Source organism: Lissotriton helveticus, chromosome 8, assembly GCF_964261635.1.
Source record: "Lissotriton helveticus chromosome 8, aLisHel1.1, whole genome shotgun sequence".
Classification (NCBI taxonomy): Eukaryota; Metazoa; Chordata; class Amphibia; order Caudata; family Salamandridae; genus Lissotriton; species Lissotriton helveticus.
This window is the reverse complement of record NC_136069.1, coordinates 1,093,555,347-1,093,575,815: the sequence shown is the minus strand read 5'-3', so window position 1 is coordinate 1,093,575,815 and position 20,469 is coordinate 1,093,555,347. Positions and strand designations below refer to the sequence as shown.

Below are 20,469 nucleotides of genomic sequence, written 5' to 3'. Positions count from 1 at the left end.
TAGCAACCCCTGTCCAGTTTGGATTATTAAGCAAATTCCTGACGTTATTGGAACTGCACTCACTCCTTTGTTTAATGCAGTTTTCCCATCCGGAATTGTTCTTAAAAGTTGGATAAAAGCATCCGTTCTTCCTCTACTGAAGAAGCAGTCATTGGACCCTAAGGACCCGAACAATTATCGCCCAATAATCAAATCAAATCATCTTTATTCGGTTTTTTATCACAAGAAAAAACCATAAAAGCGTTATCACAAATACAGTTCATTTTGTAATAATACATCTAAAACAAGTACTAGGTATACAAACTATTAAAAAATCATTAAGAGACAGGGAAGCTAATACCAAGCTAATCCGTACCGCATATCCCAAGAAGTATTCAATATACAATATGACTGGATACGGCAATAAAGCGATCATATTTTCAGTTAATGAGTGACGCAAATACAGTATTAATATCGTGGAAAATTCAGACTTTCTTACAAATTAGGCCAATATCCAGGCTCCCACTGCCAGCTAAACTACTGGAAAAAGAAATGAATAGCCAATTCAGCAACTTTCTTTCTGTTAACTATTCTCTAGACCCATCTCAATATGGGTTCAGAGCTTTTCATAGCACTGAACTGGCTTTAATAAAATCTACCGAGGAAATTAGAGAGGCCGTGGATCGGGGAGGAAATGCTATATTAATCCTACTGGACCTATCCGCGGCCTTTGACACGGTTCATAAGGTCCTGCTGAACCGCCTCTCTGACATAGGCGTGAAGGGCTTGGCATGGAAACTGCTACAATCATTCCTGTTGGATAGGTCACAAACCGTAGACCTAGACGGGAACACCTCAGAACCGTTCTCACTTCCATGTGGGGTGCCACAGGGCTCGTATCTCAGCCCAACGCTGTTTAATATCTACGTGGCACCTCTGGCCGGCATCATCAGGTCGTTTGGCTTCCAGCTCACCTCCTATGCTGACGACACACAAATTGTGTTGTCGCTGACGAAGGGAGCGGAAAGGGAGGCAGGTGATCGCTTCCACAACTGTATGAGCTCTATTTCAGCTTGGATGTCCTCCAACTGTTTAAAACTTAATTCAGCAAAGACTGAGGTTCTAAAATTTGGCAATAATCCATGGGTTTGGACACCTGAGTGGTGGCCAGAGGATCTGGGCTCCTGCCCAGTACCTTCAAGGAAAGCTAAGAATCTAGGCATTGTGGTGGATAACAAACTCACCATGGGAGACCAAGTGAATCTGGTGACCTCAGCATGTTTTATGGTCCTCAGAATAATCAAAAAAATTAAGTTCTTCCTGTCGGAAAGCAACCTTAGGACTGTGGTCACAACATTCATAATGTCGCGTCTGGACTATTGCAACAGTCTATATCTCAATGTTGAAAAACAACACATGAACATTTTGCAATTGGTCCAGAATGCAGCAGCCAGAATGCTGACCGGTACACCCAGGTTTGCTTCTGTCAAAGGAGAACTGAAGAAACTGCACTGGCTTCCAGTCCCACTAAGATCACGCTTTAAGGCACTTTGTATTGTCTTTAAAGCGGTTAATGGGATCGATCCGGAGTTCCTTAGATCTAAACTTTCATGGTACGTCCCAATTAGAACTCTACGGTCATCTTGGTCTAAATTAGTGCAGACCCCCACTTTCAGGAAAACCCCTGGGGAGGCATAAGCTATATCCATTGTGCCTCTAAAGCATGGAATGAACTTCCGTTCCAACTTAGAAATGCCCCAGATCTTATCTACTTTCGCAAGGGTCTAAAGACATGGTTCTTTTCTCACTAATAGTTCCTTATGCTCCCCAGGTGACCAGTACTCAGCGCCAGGACACCCTGGGGTAACAGTGCGCTCTACAAGTATAAATAAAATAACATAGCATAATCCAACAGGGAGATTGTTAATATGGGTCAAAATAGCCCTGGGTTGCAAGATCACACTCCTCTGCTCAGAAAGTTCAGACATTTTGGGCATCTGTCTCAAGGGTCGTTGAGGCAAATCCATCGATATTTATAATATATATGGCAGAGGAACAGGGGGTGGGGGGCGATTATCAGCTACATTCCAACAACTCGAGGGGTTGTTGGATGAGAGAATGACACAGAGGGGCGTGGCCAAGAATCTGGTGAGGAAGGTCACGTCAGCTCGGAGCTCCGCGACGACCCCGCTCATTATCCTGCTTAGGGACTTGATATAGACCCCTGGAGCACATATGATAGTGTGCGAGGGGGGCCGGAAACATTCCCTGTCGGCGATTGAGTGACTGGGCGCCCTTGGTGATTCGCAGCCCAAGGAGGTGGCGCGGCCAATGGGAGATTGCCCAAGATGGCGCTGAGGGTGGCTCTGCGAGACCAATGGTAGCGCTGACGGAGATGTCCAGAGGACTGTGCGGGAGCGGAGGAGTAAAGCGAATGTGACTTAACCCTGACGACAGTGAGACCACTGCTACGCTGAGACTCCCGAGATCCTGCTGCTGTTGGCCATTGTGCAGGTACGGAGGGGCTCGGCAGTGTAGAGGCTTACCAGGTGCCGTGGGATTACATCGGTGACCACAGATCCCACCCGGTAACTCGGCGATACATGGGGAGTGGGCAGTGCTTTGCCCCCACTGACATTTCACTGCGGTAACACCCGGGGAAGACAGATATATGGAGTAATCCCCCTACTGGGGTGCGAGCCGCCATTTTAGAGGATTGATTGAGGAATGAGCCCGGTGGTGCGGGAGGTCCCGACGGGAGATTCAGAGCACATATATGAGGACAGCAACTGGCTGACAGGGCACCACGGAGGCTAAAGCAGATGTGGGATACTTGTAAAATGTAAATGTGGGATACTTGTAAAGCGCACTGTTACTCTACCCGAGTGTCCTGGCGCTGTAGACCGCTGGGGAACCCGTCCTGGTTTTCCCTGTGAGATGCTCCCTTTCTGGGTATCTCCAGGGTGAAACCAGGCATCCCCGGCGTCTGTGGGGGGCCGTTGTAGAGATGAGGCAAGCTTAATGCCCAGAGTTACCGAGTGTGTTCCCTGGTTAGAGTAGGCACTGAGGCGAGAATTATCGAGTCCGTTGACCCTGGTCCAAGACCCTGCCGCGTCGGGAATTGAACCCTGGTCCCGGGCCGTTCTCTGCTTACAGGTCTGCCGCCTCTAACCAGTGAGCCACACCTCTCCAGATGCCATTGTGGACTTTGCCTGTGGTGGTGGTGGCTGAGGGGCAATGTCAGTAGAAGGAGGCAACGTGGAGGAATGGACGGTGGGGTACAGACACTGATGAGGAGGGTGGCCGCTCAGAGATGAGGGAACTGATGGGCCTGAGAAGAAAAGACCGGCAGATGCCTTAGTGATGGGGCTCCCTGCAAGGACTGATCCTTAGGCCTTACTGGTACAGCTGGGGTCGGGCTGGATTGCCGCCCGGGCCATACCTTTGCTGAGGAGTGATGCTGCAGGGGTAGTGAGGAGATCATAGAGCCTAACACACCACGTACTGGGGTAACCTACTGGCGGCTGCAATAAGAAGGGGGAATTGGCCGAAGCGGAAGGTCCTGGAGCTGGGTGACCCAGCTGTGTGCGGAGCCTGAGACGTGGCCCCAGTCCATACAAGCGGTTCCCTCTGGTAAGAGTGGAGCGAATTGCCAGGAGAACCTGACTCGGATCTGAGCCCCTAGCGGAGAAAGGAGACTGTGGTAGTGACTGGTAGATTGGCAAGAGCCCTACCGGGTATTGGCTGAAAGTGGCTCGGAATAGCAGTGGGTGTTGCACTGTAGGGTTCATTGTAAGGGCGGTCCGGAGAGACAGCCCTAGCAAGGGCACTGATTTGGCTCCTGAGAGCGGTAGAGAATCATTGGGAGAACGCGTTGCTGCTGGGACTTGCGGAGCGGCCATCAATGGGGAAGCCACAAGGAAAACAGGGGGTAGCCCCCTGGGACAGGAGGACGAAACAGGGCGCAAGACAAGCAGGAAGGATAGCGCCGCAACCGGAAGGGATGATGCAACAACAAGTGGACCAAATCCTTAAGGCCATCACTGACACTCTGGACGCCCTCCAGAAGGACATTGCACATGTGGCGCAGGGGTTGGGCCTTCTTCGTGCAGATAATGCTAAGCTAGCAGATCGGGTTAAGCAGACGGAAGTAACTTTGGGGACCCTAACACCTGCCAAAAGGCACTGGAAGCTCACATGGTGGATGTCACACACCGATTGCAAACCCTGGAGCGCAGGGCCGAGGATGCTGAAGGGTGGAACCGGAGAAATAACGTACGTGTGGTGGGGTTACCGGAAGGGGTCGAAGGGGCCAGTATGGTGGATTATTTGGAACTCTGGCTGAGGACTGAGGTTGCCCCTGAAGGCCTGACATCCTTTTATACTCAGGAAAGGACACATAGATTGCCAGCTCAGCCACTGGCACCTGGTAGGCCCACCTAGGCCGGTAGTGGCGAGGCTACTCCACTATAAGGATAGGGACCGTCTGCTGAAAAAGGCTCGGACGTCGGGCCCCTACAAAGTGGACAACAGTAACGTGACGTTGTTTCCGGATTACACACTTGAAGTACTATGCCGCCGTGCTTCGTTTCTGGAGGTTAAGAAGGTGCTAAGGGAAGAGGGCCTCCAGTACTCATTGATGTTCCCCATGCGCATCAGGGTGGTCATGGACGATAAAACATATTTTGACGATAACCCCAAGGATGCCTGGACATGGCTGGAAGCATACAGAGCAAGCACGGGTGAAGCGGGACGCGGTATGGGTGCGCCAGAAATGGGGCCGCGCCAGCATCAGTCGCAGCGCATTCAAGGGCACTGTCCTCGCTCTCAGAACCCCACGGAGACTCAAACTGAGACAGAACGATTGGCAGTATTGCTAGCAGTCACAGCAATATCTCAAGGAAAAGAAGAAACATCACTTGAGGCGACGGAATCGGAGAAGGGCTCCGGGGGCTCAGAAGCTGATGAATAAGACTGGGGAAGTGCCCGGTTACCTCACTTGACGCCTGGGACAGCAGATGAGATTGTTGATGCCTAAAATTTCAGAACTGCTTCATGAGGGCTAGTGAAGGAGGGGAGGGGATATTTGCTTTGCAGTGTGCTAGCTCCTCATTTCCTTGCGGGTGATGTATGGGTAACAGTTGGAGGGGTTGACAGGGGTGGGAGAATGCTCGAATTGCAAGGTTCCCTTATATCGCATTGCCTCAGAGGATGTTGGGGCCTATTTATTAATGGGGACACGGCGCGGAATACTAGTAGGACAGTAAGCCGATCTGATACGGTTCTAGGCCGCCTCCCCCTAGTTTTGTTTGTTTGTGGTTCCTCAGTAGCTACTAGAGGAGACAATTAGCGTGTCAGTTTGGATGGGTACTAGATTTGTAGGGCCTGTTCTGGGGAAGGGTTGTTGGGGACATTTGGAGTTTTTTGTTGGGGTAGTTAGGACCACCGGTTTGTCCCGACGAGGGGAAAGGTGGAGGGTGGGATCTAGATTCCAGCATGGGGATGTTACTTAAACTAAAATGCATAACCTGGAATGTGCTGGAGATACGGACGATGGTGAGACAACATAAGGTGCACGCTTATCTGGTACGCAGGGAAGTTCACATAGCCTTCCTTCAGGAGATTCATATCAATTGGGTTGAAGGGCTGGCATTGAAGCGTAGATGGAGGGGGAATATTTTTTACACGATCTATTCAGCTTTTGCGAGGGGAGTCCTGATATGGGTTGGAGCGGGAGTTCCATTCCAACCGACACAACACCTGGTGGATCCAGAAGGGAGGTTTGTGGCAGTGGCGGGTCACCTCAATGGTGCAGACGTGACATTGTGTAATGTATAGGCCCCTAATGTTGATCAGCTGTCAGGGAGATTAGCGCCTCATCTGACTGGCTCAGTGTTGATGGGAGAGGACTTCAACTCTATAGTAGATACCGAGATGGATAGGTCCCATCCTGCATTGCCTGAGGCTCCTACACACAGGCTCCCAAAGCCAGGCGTGAATGGCAGGATAGATGGGGATTAGTGGACACATGTCGCGCTCATCATATGGGGGAGCGGGACTACTCATATTTTTCCGCATTACACGAATTACATGTGTGGTTAGATGCGATATTATGCACCCCAGATATCCATGCTTAAGTAGGCCACAGCGAATATCTTGCGAGAACATTGTTGGATCATAATCCATTGCTACTCACATTACACTGGGTCCGGGAGAGATCTGTGATACCGACTTGGTGGCTACGACCAGAAGCATTGGAGGGCCCGTCTTTCGGGAAAAACTTGGAGCGGGTATCGACCAGTACTTTAGCGAGAACAAGGGCATGGCATCTACATTGGCACTGAAGTGGGACGCGTTTAAGGTGGTGGTAAGAAGTCTATGTATCACTAAAATGGTGGGAGTGAGAAAAGCGCTATTGAAAGATGTAGAGGCAGTGGAACAATGGCTACACACAGCTGAGAGAGCTCGGCCGGAGAACCCAGGTGTACAAGGAGAAGTCTTAGAGGCTAGGGAGGCAATGGCCGCACAGGTTGAACGATTGCGTTGCTTTGACCACAGAGCATACCTGGTGAAGGCACATGAGGAAGGGGACAAGGCCGGCACGTTATTTGCGTGGCTAGCTGACCCGAGCCCCCGAGGTACACCTATACTGGGTCAGATAGACCCGACGGGGGGATAATATATACCCAGTAAGGAATTAATGGACTGTTTTTAGATTATTATTCTGAGCTCTATCAAAGCAAATTGGGGGATGCCAGGAACACCACTGGGGAGTTCTTGTCCTACATGGCACTTCCAAAATTGGAGGAGGAACAAGCAGACCTGCTGGGGCAGGAGATCATGATCAGCTAAATAAGGGTGGCACACAACAAAATGCTGGGGGTGGACAGGCTACCTATAGAATTCTATTCGGCATGTGTAGACGGCCCGGCGCTGCGGTTGTTGGCAGTATTTCAAGAGGCACGGACATTGGGAATGTTACCGACGTCTACCCTGGAGGCTGTTATTATACCACTATTGAAGTCTGGGAGGGGCTCCACTGATAGCACGGCATACCGACCATTATCAATGTTAACCGCTGACTATAAGAATCCTTGCGACTCGACTCCTTCCGTACATGGTACAGTTGGTCCACCATGATCGAGCGGGGTTCATCCCCACCTGGAATACATCTACTAATGTGCAACGCCTGCTTCGCATCTTGGGGGAAGACCACAGCTATGTACCCTCTGCGACAGTCCTATCGGTATATGTCGAAAAGGCATTTGATAGCCTGGACTTGTTTAAAGTTATGAGAGTGCTGGGTCTGTGGGAGGCTTTCTTGGGGTGGACGGAGATCCTTTATTGGTCTGCGACGGCTCGAGTGCGGACAGGAGCGATGATTTCCTCTTCCTTTTCGGTTGGACGGGGCACGCGACATGAGTGCCCCCTCTCTCCTCCATTATTTTCATTAGCCATTGAACCGTTGGCCGCGCACGCCAGGTCGGGGAGGCACTACATTGGTCTAGATTTACGCGGAAGCACGCAGTATATATCACTTTATGCTGATGGTTTGTTCATGTTCTTGGCTAACACGGGGGAATCCCTGAATTGGGCGACAACTCTACTGTGCACATTTGGTGATGCGTTGGGACTACGGGTGAATTGGGCGAAGACCTGCCTGTTTCCTGTGGCTGTATCAATGGCTGCTCTTGCCCATGTGGAAACTATCTGTTGGAACCTTGTTGCTTGCCCTACCATGGAGTTAATATTTATCATAGATCGGAGGACCTGTTAGAAGGCAATATAGGTAGAGCTATGAGGGGTATCAAGGGTAGTCTAAAGTTTTGGGGCACGTTGCCGCTTTAGGTGGCAGGTCGGGTAGCACTTTTGAAGATGGAGGCGCTCCCTCGGTTGCTGAATTATTTTAGGACGCTGCCGCTCTGGATCCTGAACTCACTTTTCAAGACGCTCCGCTCTATGATAGGATTTCTGTGGGGAAACGGCAGGCTGCGGGTAGCATTGACCACAATGATGCAGCCACAGTTGGAAGGGTAGATGGGCGGTCCCAGATTTCAAGCTGTATTATCTGGCTGCTCAATTGCAATGGTTTAACCAGGTGGTGGCTACAGAATTTAGGGACCCAGATGACCCTGAGGTTCGGTGGATCCCACAACATATATTGCCCTTTACTATTCTTCAATAACAGCTGTGATTGGGGTCCCTTTCTAAAGAGGAGCGAACGCTGAGGCTGTGTTGGAATTGGAGTCAACATAGAGTGTGGATTCCACGCCCATGCGCCCCGGAGATCCCATTGGGCATGTGCACCCCTCTTCCGCACGGGGAGACTGGACTGCTCCGGCCGTGTGGGAGGAGATAGGGGTGCAGGTACTGGGAGATTTATATGAAGACGGTGCACTCCTACCAAATCAGGCTCTACAGGATAGACACAGTCTCCCCAGGGGAGATTTTTTTATTGCATTCTGCATTCGTGACGGCAATTCAATGTCACTGGGCAAGGGGACTCATGGAACCTCAAACCTCTATGGCGTGTCAGTACGTCATGTTGGCAGCGGGGATCTTCAAAGCCATCACATGCCTCTATAGGCAGATGGTGAACAAAGCCCTTGAGTCAATTACAACGGAAATGGGAGGCAGACCTCGGTAAGGAGATTCCTGAGACAACATGGACCCAACTAGTCGAGAGGGCGTGGAAGAGCTAGCGTAATGCCAGGTTTCAACTGATTCACTTCTATATGTTACATCAGGCGTATTTAACCCCGGCCAAGATTAATAAGTATTTTAAAGTGGATACGGCTCACTATCCGCATTGCAATTTGGAAGGGGCAGAGTTTCATCATATGATGTGGAGCTGCGCACAATTGGGAACGTATTGGGAGGAGGTGTGACGTTACAGAAAGACGGATAGAGACGGATATGGGTACGTGCTTATTACACTGGTTTCCGCACACATCTAAAGTGAAAGTCACAAGTAAGTTCCTGGATTTAGGTTTGCTGTTGGCCAAAAGGGACCCGCCGGGCATTGGAAATCTAGGCAAGGGCCCAACTTCACACGGTGGAAGGCAGATGTAATTAAATGGGCAACAAGCGAAAGCATAGTTCGGCTTCAGCATGCCAAAAGATCTAACAGCGATAAAGCACTAAAGGGTGCAAGGGTGTGGGAGGCCCTTGTAATGTCGCTGAAGGTTCCTGAAGTGGACTCAGATGAAGAATCACCTCTAGAACTACAGGAGAGAACACCTTGAGCTGATGATCCACTAGGGAGCCCCTGACATTTTGGAGGGTGATACTATTGCAATGTAATGATAAGAAGCTGGATTGAGTAATCCTGAAGTTACTGGACTAGATAACTTCGAGTAATGTATCATAATATTCTCTTCATGGTATGACAATGGGACACACCGATGGTTAGGGATGGGTGGGGAAGGATTGGTTTCGTTAGATGGTTAAATGATTGACATCTACTTGACAAGGGCTTGCTTTGATGGGTGGTAGAGACTGTTCCCACTTATGATCCTTGAATATTGTAGCGTAGTTGAAATCAAAAGAATTGATTACGGTTGGTTCATATGCCATTGTATAACTGTAATAACTGGGGCGATGGTAACATGCCCCACAGAATCCTCAATGTGCCGCATAATGAAGAGAGTTGTCGAGATATGAAATGCCAGAAGTCTGTTGTTTGAAATTTAATAAAAAGATAAAGGAGAGAATGACACAAGCACTGCTGATAATAGCAGTTGATTTTAACGTCACATTTGAACCCCTAGACAGAAACGATGTGAGGGAAACAAGCAAGGAAAGTGGTCTGTCCCCCCATCAGACCTCCCTCCGGTTAAGAGTTGGTCCCAGATAGTGCTCCAAGTAAAAGCTTTGAGCATATAGATCAGGCTACGGGCAGCAAATGGCAGGAAAAATCAGATAGAATAGGGCAAAGAGCTTGAGCCGTATTGACTACATCATGCTAGACCTGAGGCTTTGGCAGAGTGTTATCGATATGGCCGTGGGTGAAACTACTGATTGTGGTCACTGTCCGCTCTGCTGAAGAATGATATCAATCTGCAGAGGTTTAAGTACACGGACTGTTGCCCAACAGTTAACGAAGGAAGTCTATCTATCCAATGATAACTGCCGCTTAAAGTGGCAAAAGATAATTTCACGTAAAGATGGTATGCATCGGGATCTGTTAGAAGGTACGACAGAACTACAGTCCCTGCTCATGAAACCAGGAGGGTTAGCTGAAGTAAATAATGTCCACTCCCACCATTTTGAACAACTGGGCTCTTACTTCAATGTAGTTGGACACTATATAAAACTCAGGAATATAAAAGGGGGTTCAGAAACATGGTTCAATAAAAAGTGTAGAACCTCTCAAACCCAACTAGCCAAGGCAATGTGATCTAAAGATAGTAGATAAATTAGAATCATAAAGAAGAGTTATAAGTTAGCCCAAAAAAAAGCAAAAGGAGAGTGCAATGAATCTTGTTGGCAGTCAATCAAAGAAGCTTGCGCTGCCAGAGATTCAAAAAAGTTCTGTCAGCTAATTGTATGGGGCGATGAAACAGGGGCCCCACCTCCTCGAAATCATATTCTTGCCCCATTCTGGGATGACCCCTTTAAAAAGCTCTATTTAGATGCTGATAAACCAACTTCTGTGGGGGTGCCCCTAGTATACCCCAGACCTCTGGTAGTGATCTTTTCTCCGTGAGTGATATTGAGGCCTCGATTTGCCATATAGTACAGTCAAAAACCCCAGGTCCCGATGGCATACCAGGGGACCTCGTTCTACATGACAACCTCAGATAGTCTTGTTACATCTTATTGCTCTCAAACGTTATAGTAAAAGGTGCTCCAGTTCCAGGGTCCTGGCGGGGCTGGAGGTGGTCCCCTTATATAAAAAAGGGGAGAGAGAACTACCATGGAACTATAGGCCAATTAACCTAATAGATAGGATACACAAAGTGTTTTGCCAAGCTCTTCTACAAAAGATTAAGACATGGGCCGATCAAAAAGCTAATCTAACACCACCCCAAGCAGGCTTCAGAGACAAAACAGGAACACTAGATCAGGTCTCCTCCTCTTATATTGGAAAGTTATGGTTAATGGTTAGGCCAGCTTGTTCATCTATCTAAAGGCTGCTTTTGATCTAGTTCCCAGACAGAAGTTGTGGCAAGTCCTCAAAGACATGGTAATTCCGATTGAACCACTCAATCTGATCATATGGCTTCATGAAGACATGAAGGAGTAACTCACAGTCTCAATTCCAGTCGGTAGGGCAGTATGTCAAGGATGCCTATTGGCGCCCACGCATTTCTCCCTATATATGAACGACCTAGTATGATTTCACTCCCAAGAACCTGCCGACCACCAACTTTAGGCAGGGAAAAGATTGTGACCCAATAATTTGCAAATTACACTTTGTTGGTGTCAAAAACCCAGGGGGGGTTACAGGTAGTCTTAAATCATTTAAAACACTTCTGAGATATGCAGAGTCTAGAGATAAACACGTCAAAACCAAAATTCATGACCCTAAACCCTCACAAATCCTATAGGGGTAGGCCAACCCTGGGAGGGGTATCACCGGAAAGAGTAAGCACATTTGACTACCTATGTATGTGTAAAATTATCTGAGAAAATGTGCTGGAGACCCCATGTAACAAAGATCGCCCTGAAATATAAGCAGATAACAGGGGCCTTGGGGAAAGAACACCACTCCTCTTCAAGCAGACTAGTAGTTCTGCTTTGTACGGGTCAGAATTATGGGGTTTTGACAAAATAGAGGTGCTTATTAGATCGGAGCACAATATTCCTGAGAAGTCTGATGATGCTCCCACAGTGCACCCCACTTCATCCCTTAATGTTAGACATTGGAAGACAATCTATTACAAATATAGCTAAGCTTCGCCCATTGCTATTCTGGGTCAAAATTAGTTCAACCCCAGAACTGTCTCAATAAACCCACGCTATGGCAGTAGTAATCCGCCTAGATAACAAGATTGGTTGGTTGGGCAATATAAGGAGGCTTCTATCGGGCTACAGGGACTACAGGGAGCCTGGGAAAACTTTAATCCAGCCCAACTTCAAAACAGCTTAGTGAAGAGACACTATTGGGACTGGGTTACACAAGAAGATTGCTGAAGTTCTTCTTGGGGGAAGCTAACAAGAGAATTTAGGCTCTCCCCATATGCTGACGCCATGGCGGTAGTAATCTGCCTAGATAATTGTAAAAAGATTGGGTGGTTGGGCAATATAAGGAGGCTTCCCATAAGGCTACAGGGAGCCTGGAAAAATTGTAATCCATCCCTGCTCCAAAACATCTTAGTGAAGAGACACCATTGGGACTGGGCTTCAAAAGTAGATTGCTGAAGATCTTCTTGGGGTAAACTAACAACAGAATGTAGGCGTCACAAACAGGTCAGCTCCTTTTAGCTCTTCCTTGACCTAATAAAACACCATATGACAGAAAGCTGCACATTCAGTTCAGGCTTGGCACTCTCCCTTTGAAAGACTTCCTAGGCAGACGGCACAGCAATGCACCAACATTACGAAATTGCCCCAGTTGCAAGGCACCCATGGAATCCGTGGCTCATGTGATGTTTGCCTGTCTGGCTTATGCATGCCCTAGATCGAATTGATTAAAACCAACTTACAAACAAATGGGTACACATAACTATCGGGAGGCCATGTAAATTCTCAGATCAGATACAAGACCGTTGTTTGCCTATGCAGTTGCCAAGTTTCTTGGTCAAATGTGGGCCATTAGGAAAAGGGCCCAAGAAGAAAGATTATGATGGGGGGTCGGTGATTCTTGTATATTAATTTCATCCCTCTTTATTATGCTTCTATTACAACCCTGTATCCATTACAAGTAACAGAATTAGAACATAACTTAGGGCCCTCCATTGAGCACTAGGTAGCACTATTTAAACTTGTGTATTTTAATGTGGCAAAGAGGTTGGTTCTTGATATAAAAACCACATTTGGCAAGGAGGTTTTAATGTGAATAATTTGGCAACATGATTGTATTATTCTTGTACATATGTACTATTTATCTTGTAACGCACTTTAATTCCATAGACGTCCTGATCTTATTTCATTTTTACAATTATTATTTATTTAAAGTTAAAATTGTTAGATTTTAGTTTTTAATCAAGATAATGTATTATAAACGATGGATTTTGTTTATGAGCAGTGAATTTGGAAACCTTTATGTTGTGTATGCCGAAAAAAAGTATTTGGATATAACACCGGTCTGCATACAATAAAGCATCACAAGACATCAATATGGCTCAAGATGTTTGTACTACCTGCACTTTGTGTGTACACTTATAGGTCAACTGATCTGACAAAATGAGAAAAAAATTAAATTTCGACGTCGCATTCATTAATACAAGTAAAACACAATAAAGTTCTACCTAGAACAATCTAACTTTACTGCTACACTTACTGACACAAAGGGGGATATTTACAACTGAAGTGGCAGAGTGAGGCATTAGCCGTCATGGCTTACCGCCTCACTCCGGCACTTCAGAAACGCAAGACTGACCATATTTACGGGTATATGGTGCAGCCTTGCGTTTCCCCCTGCGCTGGCACCCTTGCACCATAGTGCAAGGGTGTCTGTGTGCAGGGGTAAGATTGTTTATGTACAGGAAGGTCCCCCTTTCTGTCCAAAAACAATCTTTAGATGCCATTCTGTCACTTCTATGTGTGCTGCCTAATGTGTAGCACACCAGGAAGTCACAAAATGTCTTTTTATTTTTTAAAGATTGTTTATGTGCAGGAAGGGGGACCTTCCTGTACATAAACAATCCAAGGCTTTTTGCCTTTTCCATGTGTGATGCACAAGGCAACACCCACCCCTTTCACACTAAGTATAGCATGAAAGGGTGCCTTATTTACAAGGCAGCGTTAGGTCACGTTAAGTGGATTAACGCTGCCTTGTAAATAAGGCAAAGCCCCTATCGCCACCACAACGTCTTAAAAAGTGACATTGTGGTGGGGATAGGGGCTTGTAAATATGCCCCAAAGTATTTCGAATCTAAACAATGTGCAAATTGTCTACCAATAACGCACAACCAAATATCCCACTAATCAACAGGAACTATCAAATAATGGTTCCTCCACTCTGATTAAAGGCCATACCAGCGCCGCACAAAGCTGCACTAAGGGAAAGCCCTGTAACTAAGGCTACTTTAATTATGTGTCAAAGGACAAATTATGTGGGCCTGTTCAATAAAATAAGGAAAAAATGTATGCAGCATGGTGCATCCCTTTTGTGGCAGTATTATTTCCATTTTGAATTCACATTAATGCTGCTTGTGTAAAGACTTGTTTTTATAATTAGGACCAGTGTAACAAGTGAATACAACAATCAGCTACTGATAGGTGACTAGGTATTTTTTTTTAAAGGACCAGTCAGGGTGTTACATCATATGGAATGCTTACTTTAGTATCTTACGATCCTTCTGAACTAGAAAGAAAACTTTATTGTTGAAATCTTCAAATAATGCAGCAAACATATAATTACGTGACAAGCACAGTAAACCCAGAAATATAAAGAAAATGCCTCAGCCACAGAATCAAATTCTGGTGGACCTGCTTCTAATGAACTATCAATGGGGTTTGATGCTATACAAAGAACACTAATGTAAACGTATGTGATTCGGGCTAAGATGCTGGCATCTAATTGGCCACACTATTAAATATATTTATACACTTGTACTAGTCAAGCTTTATTCCCACTAGAAACACAATGCAACATCCCAGGAGACTGTTTCTTTCATTGGATGTTCGTAATGCATTGTCGCCCTTCTGCTACTGTCGACAAAATGGCAATTAATAAACTATGGGCCACATGTATCAACATTTGTAATAGAGATTAACTAATTGCAATTTTCAGCAAAATTTATGAAGCTCCGAGAGTTCCATATAGCGATTGGCAAGGGGTCACAAATCGACTTACCTCATTAATATTAATGAGGTACGTCGCGATTTGTTACCCCCGAGGAATCGCTAAAATCAAGGGCTGGTGGCCTGCTGGGGTCAGCAGACCACCATGTTTGTGATTGCTTTTAAATAAAGCTATCTTTATTTTTTTCAACTGCGTTTAGAAAAAAATAAATGAATAGTTCACTTTTTAGTTTTTTAAGAGCAGGCAGTGGTCCTTGGGACCACTGCCTGCTCTTTAAAAAAGTTTTTGCATACACTCACAAAGGAGAACAGGGCCCTTGGGGACCCCTTCCTACTTGCAAATGGGTTACAACCAACTTTAAGTTGGTGGTAAAATGCAAATGTTTTGCAACTGCATTCACGGTCACAAAGCATTCATACATACCGTTACGATTTGGTATTCTGAAGGGACGCCCTAAACATGCCCCTTCCTAATACCGAATCACAAACCTATTTTGCTATTTGTTAACTGGTTACCGAATCGCAAAAAAAGGTTTGATACAGTGAAAAGCATTTTTTGCATTCGCAAACGGGCCTATTCCGAGAATTGGCCCATTTGAAAATGCAAAAACGCTTGATACATGTGGCCCAAAAAAACTCGTCAGAGTCCCTCAGGTGCCCAATGACATATGCCCAGATGGCAGGCCTTCACCCTATATTTCCAGGTTCAGACTTCAATTCCATGGTATTAGAGTTCTGTATGTCATATCGCAGAACGTTATGTGCTTCTGCTAATGAGGACCGGGGTTTAGAGTTACCTGTTGCTCTAAAGCTAATTGAGAAATTTGCAATAGTTTGGGCCTAAGGGATAATTGGGGAAAGTCAGCACTGTTCCAACTGCTCAGTTGCGGCATGATGCAGTTCTTTGCATATTACACTGTCCAGGTAACCATTCAGATACTGGGCATCTAGGTGAGTTCCCAATAATGCTGTTCTAAGACTGTTATCCAGGTGGCACAGCAGAACACCCACTCAGGGCACCACACCACCACAAACACTATTCAACTTTCCTGCTTTCCCAAAATACCACCTGACCAATTTCTTGGATTGCCTATCCTATACCCGATAAATCACCTGACTTTGTTAAACCCCTCTCCCATCCAAATGTCACTACAAGAAAAACACACTTCTGTCTGGTCTATTATGTGTAGGTGTCAGAAATGTGGCCACCCCTCATCTGATCTTAGTGAAACGGGGGCGGTGCAAGGAATACTTCATACCACTGGTGACGATTGGCATCTGTAAGTCATGGGTGGAAATGTGGCCTAGCAGTTTGAACTGCAGTCTTTGGAACCCTGGGACTCAGGTTTGAATACAGGCCTCAGCACCAGACCCAACATTGTGTGGTTCTGGGCAAATCACCTAATCTTCCTATGTTTAAATGTATGTACAATGTATTCGTGTAACCCCCATTCGATGTGCATGGGCTCCAGTTGTCTCCCTGCTTTTCTTATAATATACAGTGCTCTCTAATTTCGCAGTTGGGTTTGTGCTGTGTAAATGTCAGTAAAAAGAAAAATACCTACTCCCCAACATCTATGCGAATGCAATGATCGATAGACAGATGTTTGAGCCAGGAATTGTGGCACAAAGCAGCCCTGGAAAATGTTTTAATAAAGGGTCAATTTCATGCCAATCAGTGAAACCGGACTCGATCCCTTGTGGTGTATTAGGGTTCACACAAAATAATATTTTGTACATTGCAACACTTAATTCACTCTATAGTACATTATACCTAATATAACAGCAAAAGAGACCATAGGTTCTATGGGCATTTCAGAAAGGGAAAACATGAAGTATGTCATTACTTCAGAGTCTGACACTGTACCCAAGAGAACTATTTCTCCAAAGCAGTAAATCAAGTAGGTGCCTGCTGGAAACCTGTGCATTACTTTTTCAGGGCAGATTCAGGTATCCATGAATGTTATGAAGATGATGATGTGTCCTTTTTCTTCATCAAAGCTCTCTCTCTGGAGGTTCTCATAGCCCTATTCACCATTGCCAATATCCCTTAAGGCATCTTCCCAGAAGCTCTCAATACAGACCAGATCCTCTCACTCCTGAAAATTCCTCCTAGACCCTCCTGACTTTGTAAACTACCAGCTTAAGACCCACGTACCATTTAACAGCAAAACCATTGAAAAAACAATCAACATTCAATGTCAATATTGCATTAATGCTAAGCATCCCCTGCATGGCTACCAGGCTGGATTTAGATCACACTGGAGCATTGAGACTGCTTCCATACACATCGTAGAAGATGCCCTCTTGACCACAGATGAAGATGACCCCTGCATCCTGATATTTCTGGACTTCTCAGCTGCCTTCAACAAAGTCCCCCCTGCCACTCTCATACAAGCCTTGGAGCCTTGACTGGAATGTACTGGTTAAGTCCTTCACTGGTTGTCATCCTACCTTGCCAACTGACACCAGTTTGTTCACATGGTCTCCTCTGGGTGCCAAAGGATCCATATCACCTGAAGAGTTTCATTGGGTTTCAAAGTGTCTCATGTCATCTTGAACTTCAAAATAGAGTTGCTTGATGCTCTGCTCATAGATCACCATCAAGATTCACCAGTATGCCCATTATACACAACTGTACTTGAAAATCTTCTCTGTTTGGGACATCCATTGCATTAAACACTACCTGCACATCATTCAGAGCTGGATATTCAGTGCCTTTCTGAAGCTCAGCCCAAGACAGAATAGTTTCTATTTGCAAATGTGAAACAGTAAAAACCTGGCTTAAAGACAAAAACCTTGACAGCATCAAACCCCAACTTTCACTGAATGTCAAATCACTTCAATTCATCTAGGACACCAACTTCTTTTTTAAGGAACACTTTGCCACAAAAACAAAGAGAGACTGGTTCCGTCTCTCTCTTCTAAAGAAATTCGAACCATTTCTTCTACAAAGAGTCTTCAGAACTGGTTTTCGAACCCTCTTACTCTTGCATCTGGGTGGTGGAAACATCCTGCTCCATGGCATTCTAGACTCCACACTGGCACTCCGTATGAGCATTTTACAAATCACAGCACGTCACATACAAATCCTGAGGAAATATGATCACATTACCCTTTCCTTAGAGAACTCCATTGGTTCCTCTTGCCAGCCCGCAGCATCTTCAAAACTAGCTGCATCAATTACAAAGCCATCACAACGAGAACCATGCTTTCAACAAACCTGCAGTCAGAAAAGAATCAGACTGAAGACTAAGAAGAATTAAAAAAAAAGAAAAAACAAGGCCTTTCCCATCAAAGCAACCATGCACCCAGGATCTAGAATAACATTCCCTTATCCACCAGCACCTCCACAAAGCTGTTCTAACTTAGGACAGATTTGAAGATTCAACTCTTTAAAGAACATTACATCACAATGCATTTACTCTCAACAACCCACCATCTCAACTATCAGTGGTTGAATTCATGGTCTTCTTTGACCCGGTACAGCTCTCTGATGCCTTTCGAGTACGTTTGCGGTACTAAATCACAATATAAATTCATGCAATTGTGAAATAGTCACTACAAGCCTGATTCCTTCTTTTCCTTTTGGTACTTTTAGACATGGATGGATAATTGTAAGTGTAAATCAACAAGTATTAGAATGCAAAGGAAAAATATGAACTGGGGGTTCTACTTACACTCTCACTGACTGTGTATGACCATTTTAATGCAGCAGGATTAACTTTGTCTCACCCAGAGCTGTCAAGCGCCCCCATGTCATGTGTGTCATTTGACTCCAGGTCTGGCTTTTCACACAACAAAAATTTGCATTCAGGGAATAGTAGTTTAGGTTTTATCATTGAAAACATGGATCATATATCACAACATGCAAACTGCTGTTGGCTAAAATATAAGGCTTAGTTCAAGATGCCACACATGATATTAAGGGACATATTTACGAGGGCCTTGCATCATGCTTATCCCAAACAAAGTGGTAAGTTCAAAGCCCAAAGTCATATTTATGAAGCCACGCAAAACCACTTTGCTTGGCTTTGAATGGCTTCACAAATATGGAGTGATGAATAAAGTGCAAATCGCTGCATTGCCTTACTCTGCCCAATAGGGGTATTCCATAGGCACTGGGGTGGGTGTTCCCACGCAAGTCCCATAGTTTTTGACGCATTGCCAGGTTTACAAGAACTTGTAAACCTGGGAATGTGTCAAAATCTCATACCTGCAACTGCTTCTTCTTTGCACATGAAAAATCTAATACTTCCCCATGTGAGGCGTAAAAGGAGAAATATGTTTATTTCTCCTCCTTTTTATCTCTTTCTGTGGGCTGCATTCTGCAGCACCCATAGAAAGAAGAAAACGCCTCTATGGATTGCCCCTTACTGCACAAAAACAATCCTGCCTATAATGTAGACACCCTTGTACCATGGTGCAAGGGTGCCTGCGTTGGTGCTAGGCTGCTGACACTGCGCCAACGCAGGGTGGAAGGCCAGAAATGCACGCACTGGATAAATACGATGCATTTCTACCCTTTCCCCGCTGCCCTGTGACACCATTCTGGTAAATATGCCCCTAAGGTTCTTTGCAGTTATGCATCGCTTCGATAGTCGAACTGCCACACAATCGTTCCACGAGATCCATTCTACTCACAACTCCAAAAGCATTGTTCTATAAATAGTAATGCATTAATGTATGGGGTCAGCAAACAAAAATTAGACCTCAAGTAGATGGGTCTTTCTGTTCAGAAAAAGGGAAAACATTCATGGAAGATGAAGGGAAGTGAGACTGAGATGAGGTAGCTACAGGAATGGGACAAGAATTAGGACACAGGGACTTTTGGTCTATATATGATGGGGAAAGCACAGAAAGTAGGTGGAAAGTGACCAGGGGAATATGATTAGAAAACTGATGATAAAAGGCAGGCATAAATAGAATATGAAATGTTGTGGACACATTGCTTTTAGATTGTTGAGGGCCCTCAAACCCAGGCCGGTGGAGACACTTCCTTTCACACACCAGGCAGCTAGTATTCTGTGCCTAACAAGTAGGTGAATACAAGAAGTTGACAGCATTGGGCAAGTAGTCCATGCCAGATTATTTAACTGACCAGAACTATGATTGCTGAGTGTGGTGTCTGTGTGGTGCATGCCAGTCATTAGCAAAGCACCCTCCAACTGGGAAACATCCATTACAATACAGTCATTACAATGACCTACCTTTACAACGCAACTGTTACAACGCAACTGCCTTTACATCGCATGCCAGTACAATGCATGGCATCACAAAGCATGCCACTATAACGCATGCCAATACAACGCTTACCATTAAAACGCTTGCGATTACAACGCATTATGTGATGGAGATTTTTTAATGTATAAGAGTGGATATGGGTTTTAGGGTACATGGGAATAGTAATTTTTACCCCTACAGTATCCAACACTTTCCCTACTGTTGCACTCACTGGAGTGGAAATAGTACTTTTTTCCCCTACACTATCCAACACTTACCCTTCTATTGCACTCACTGGAGTGGGAATAGTAATTTTTTACCCCTACACTATCCAACACTTACCCTACTGTTGCC

The 20,469-nt window shown here is 45.6% G+C and overlaps 1 protein-coding gene across 2 annotated transcripts in view; it reads right to left on the bottom strand.

The window, feature by feature from the left end:
* The window catches only part of STS (steroid sulfatase), a 1,924,780-nt gene that overhangs the window by 1,807,684 nt on the left and 96,627 nt on the right, over window positions 1–20,469 (bottom strand). The window contains exon 1 of one of the 2 annotated variants that reach the window (XM_078657973.1): window positions 18,008–18,174. The exons of the other annotated variant lie outside the window; for it this stretch is intronic. Within the exon in view, the coding sequence (XP_078514099.1) occupies window positions 18,008–18,072 (65 nt within the window). The 5' untranslated portion in view covers window positions 18,073–18,174. Of the gene's footprint in view, window positions 1–18,007; window positions 18,175–20,469 lie in introns of those variants that run through there. 2 annotated transcript variants of the gene reach the window in all.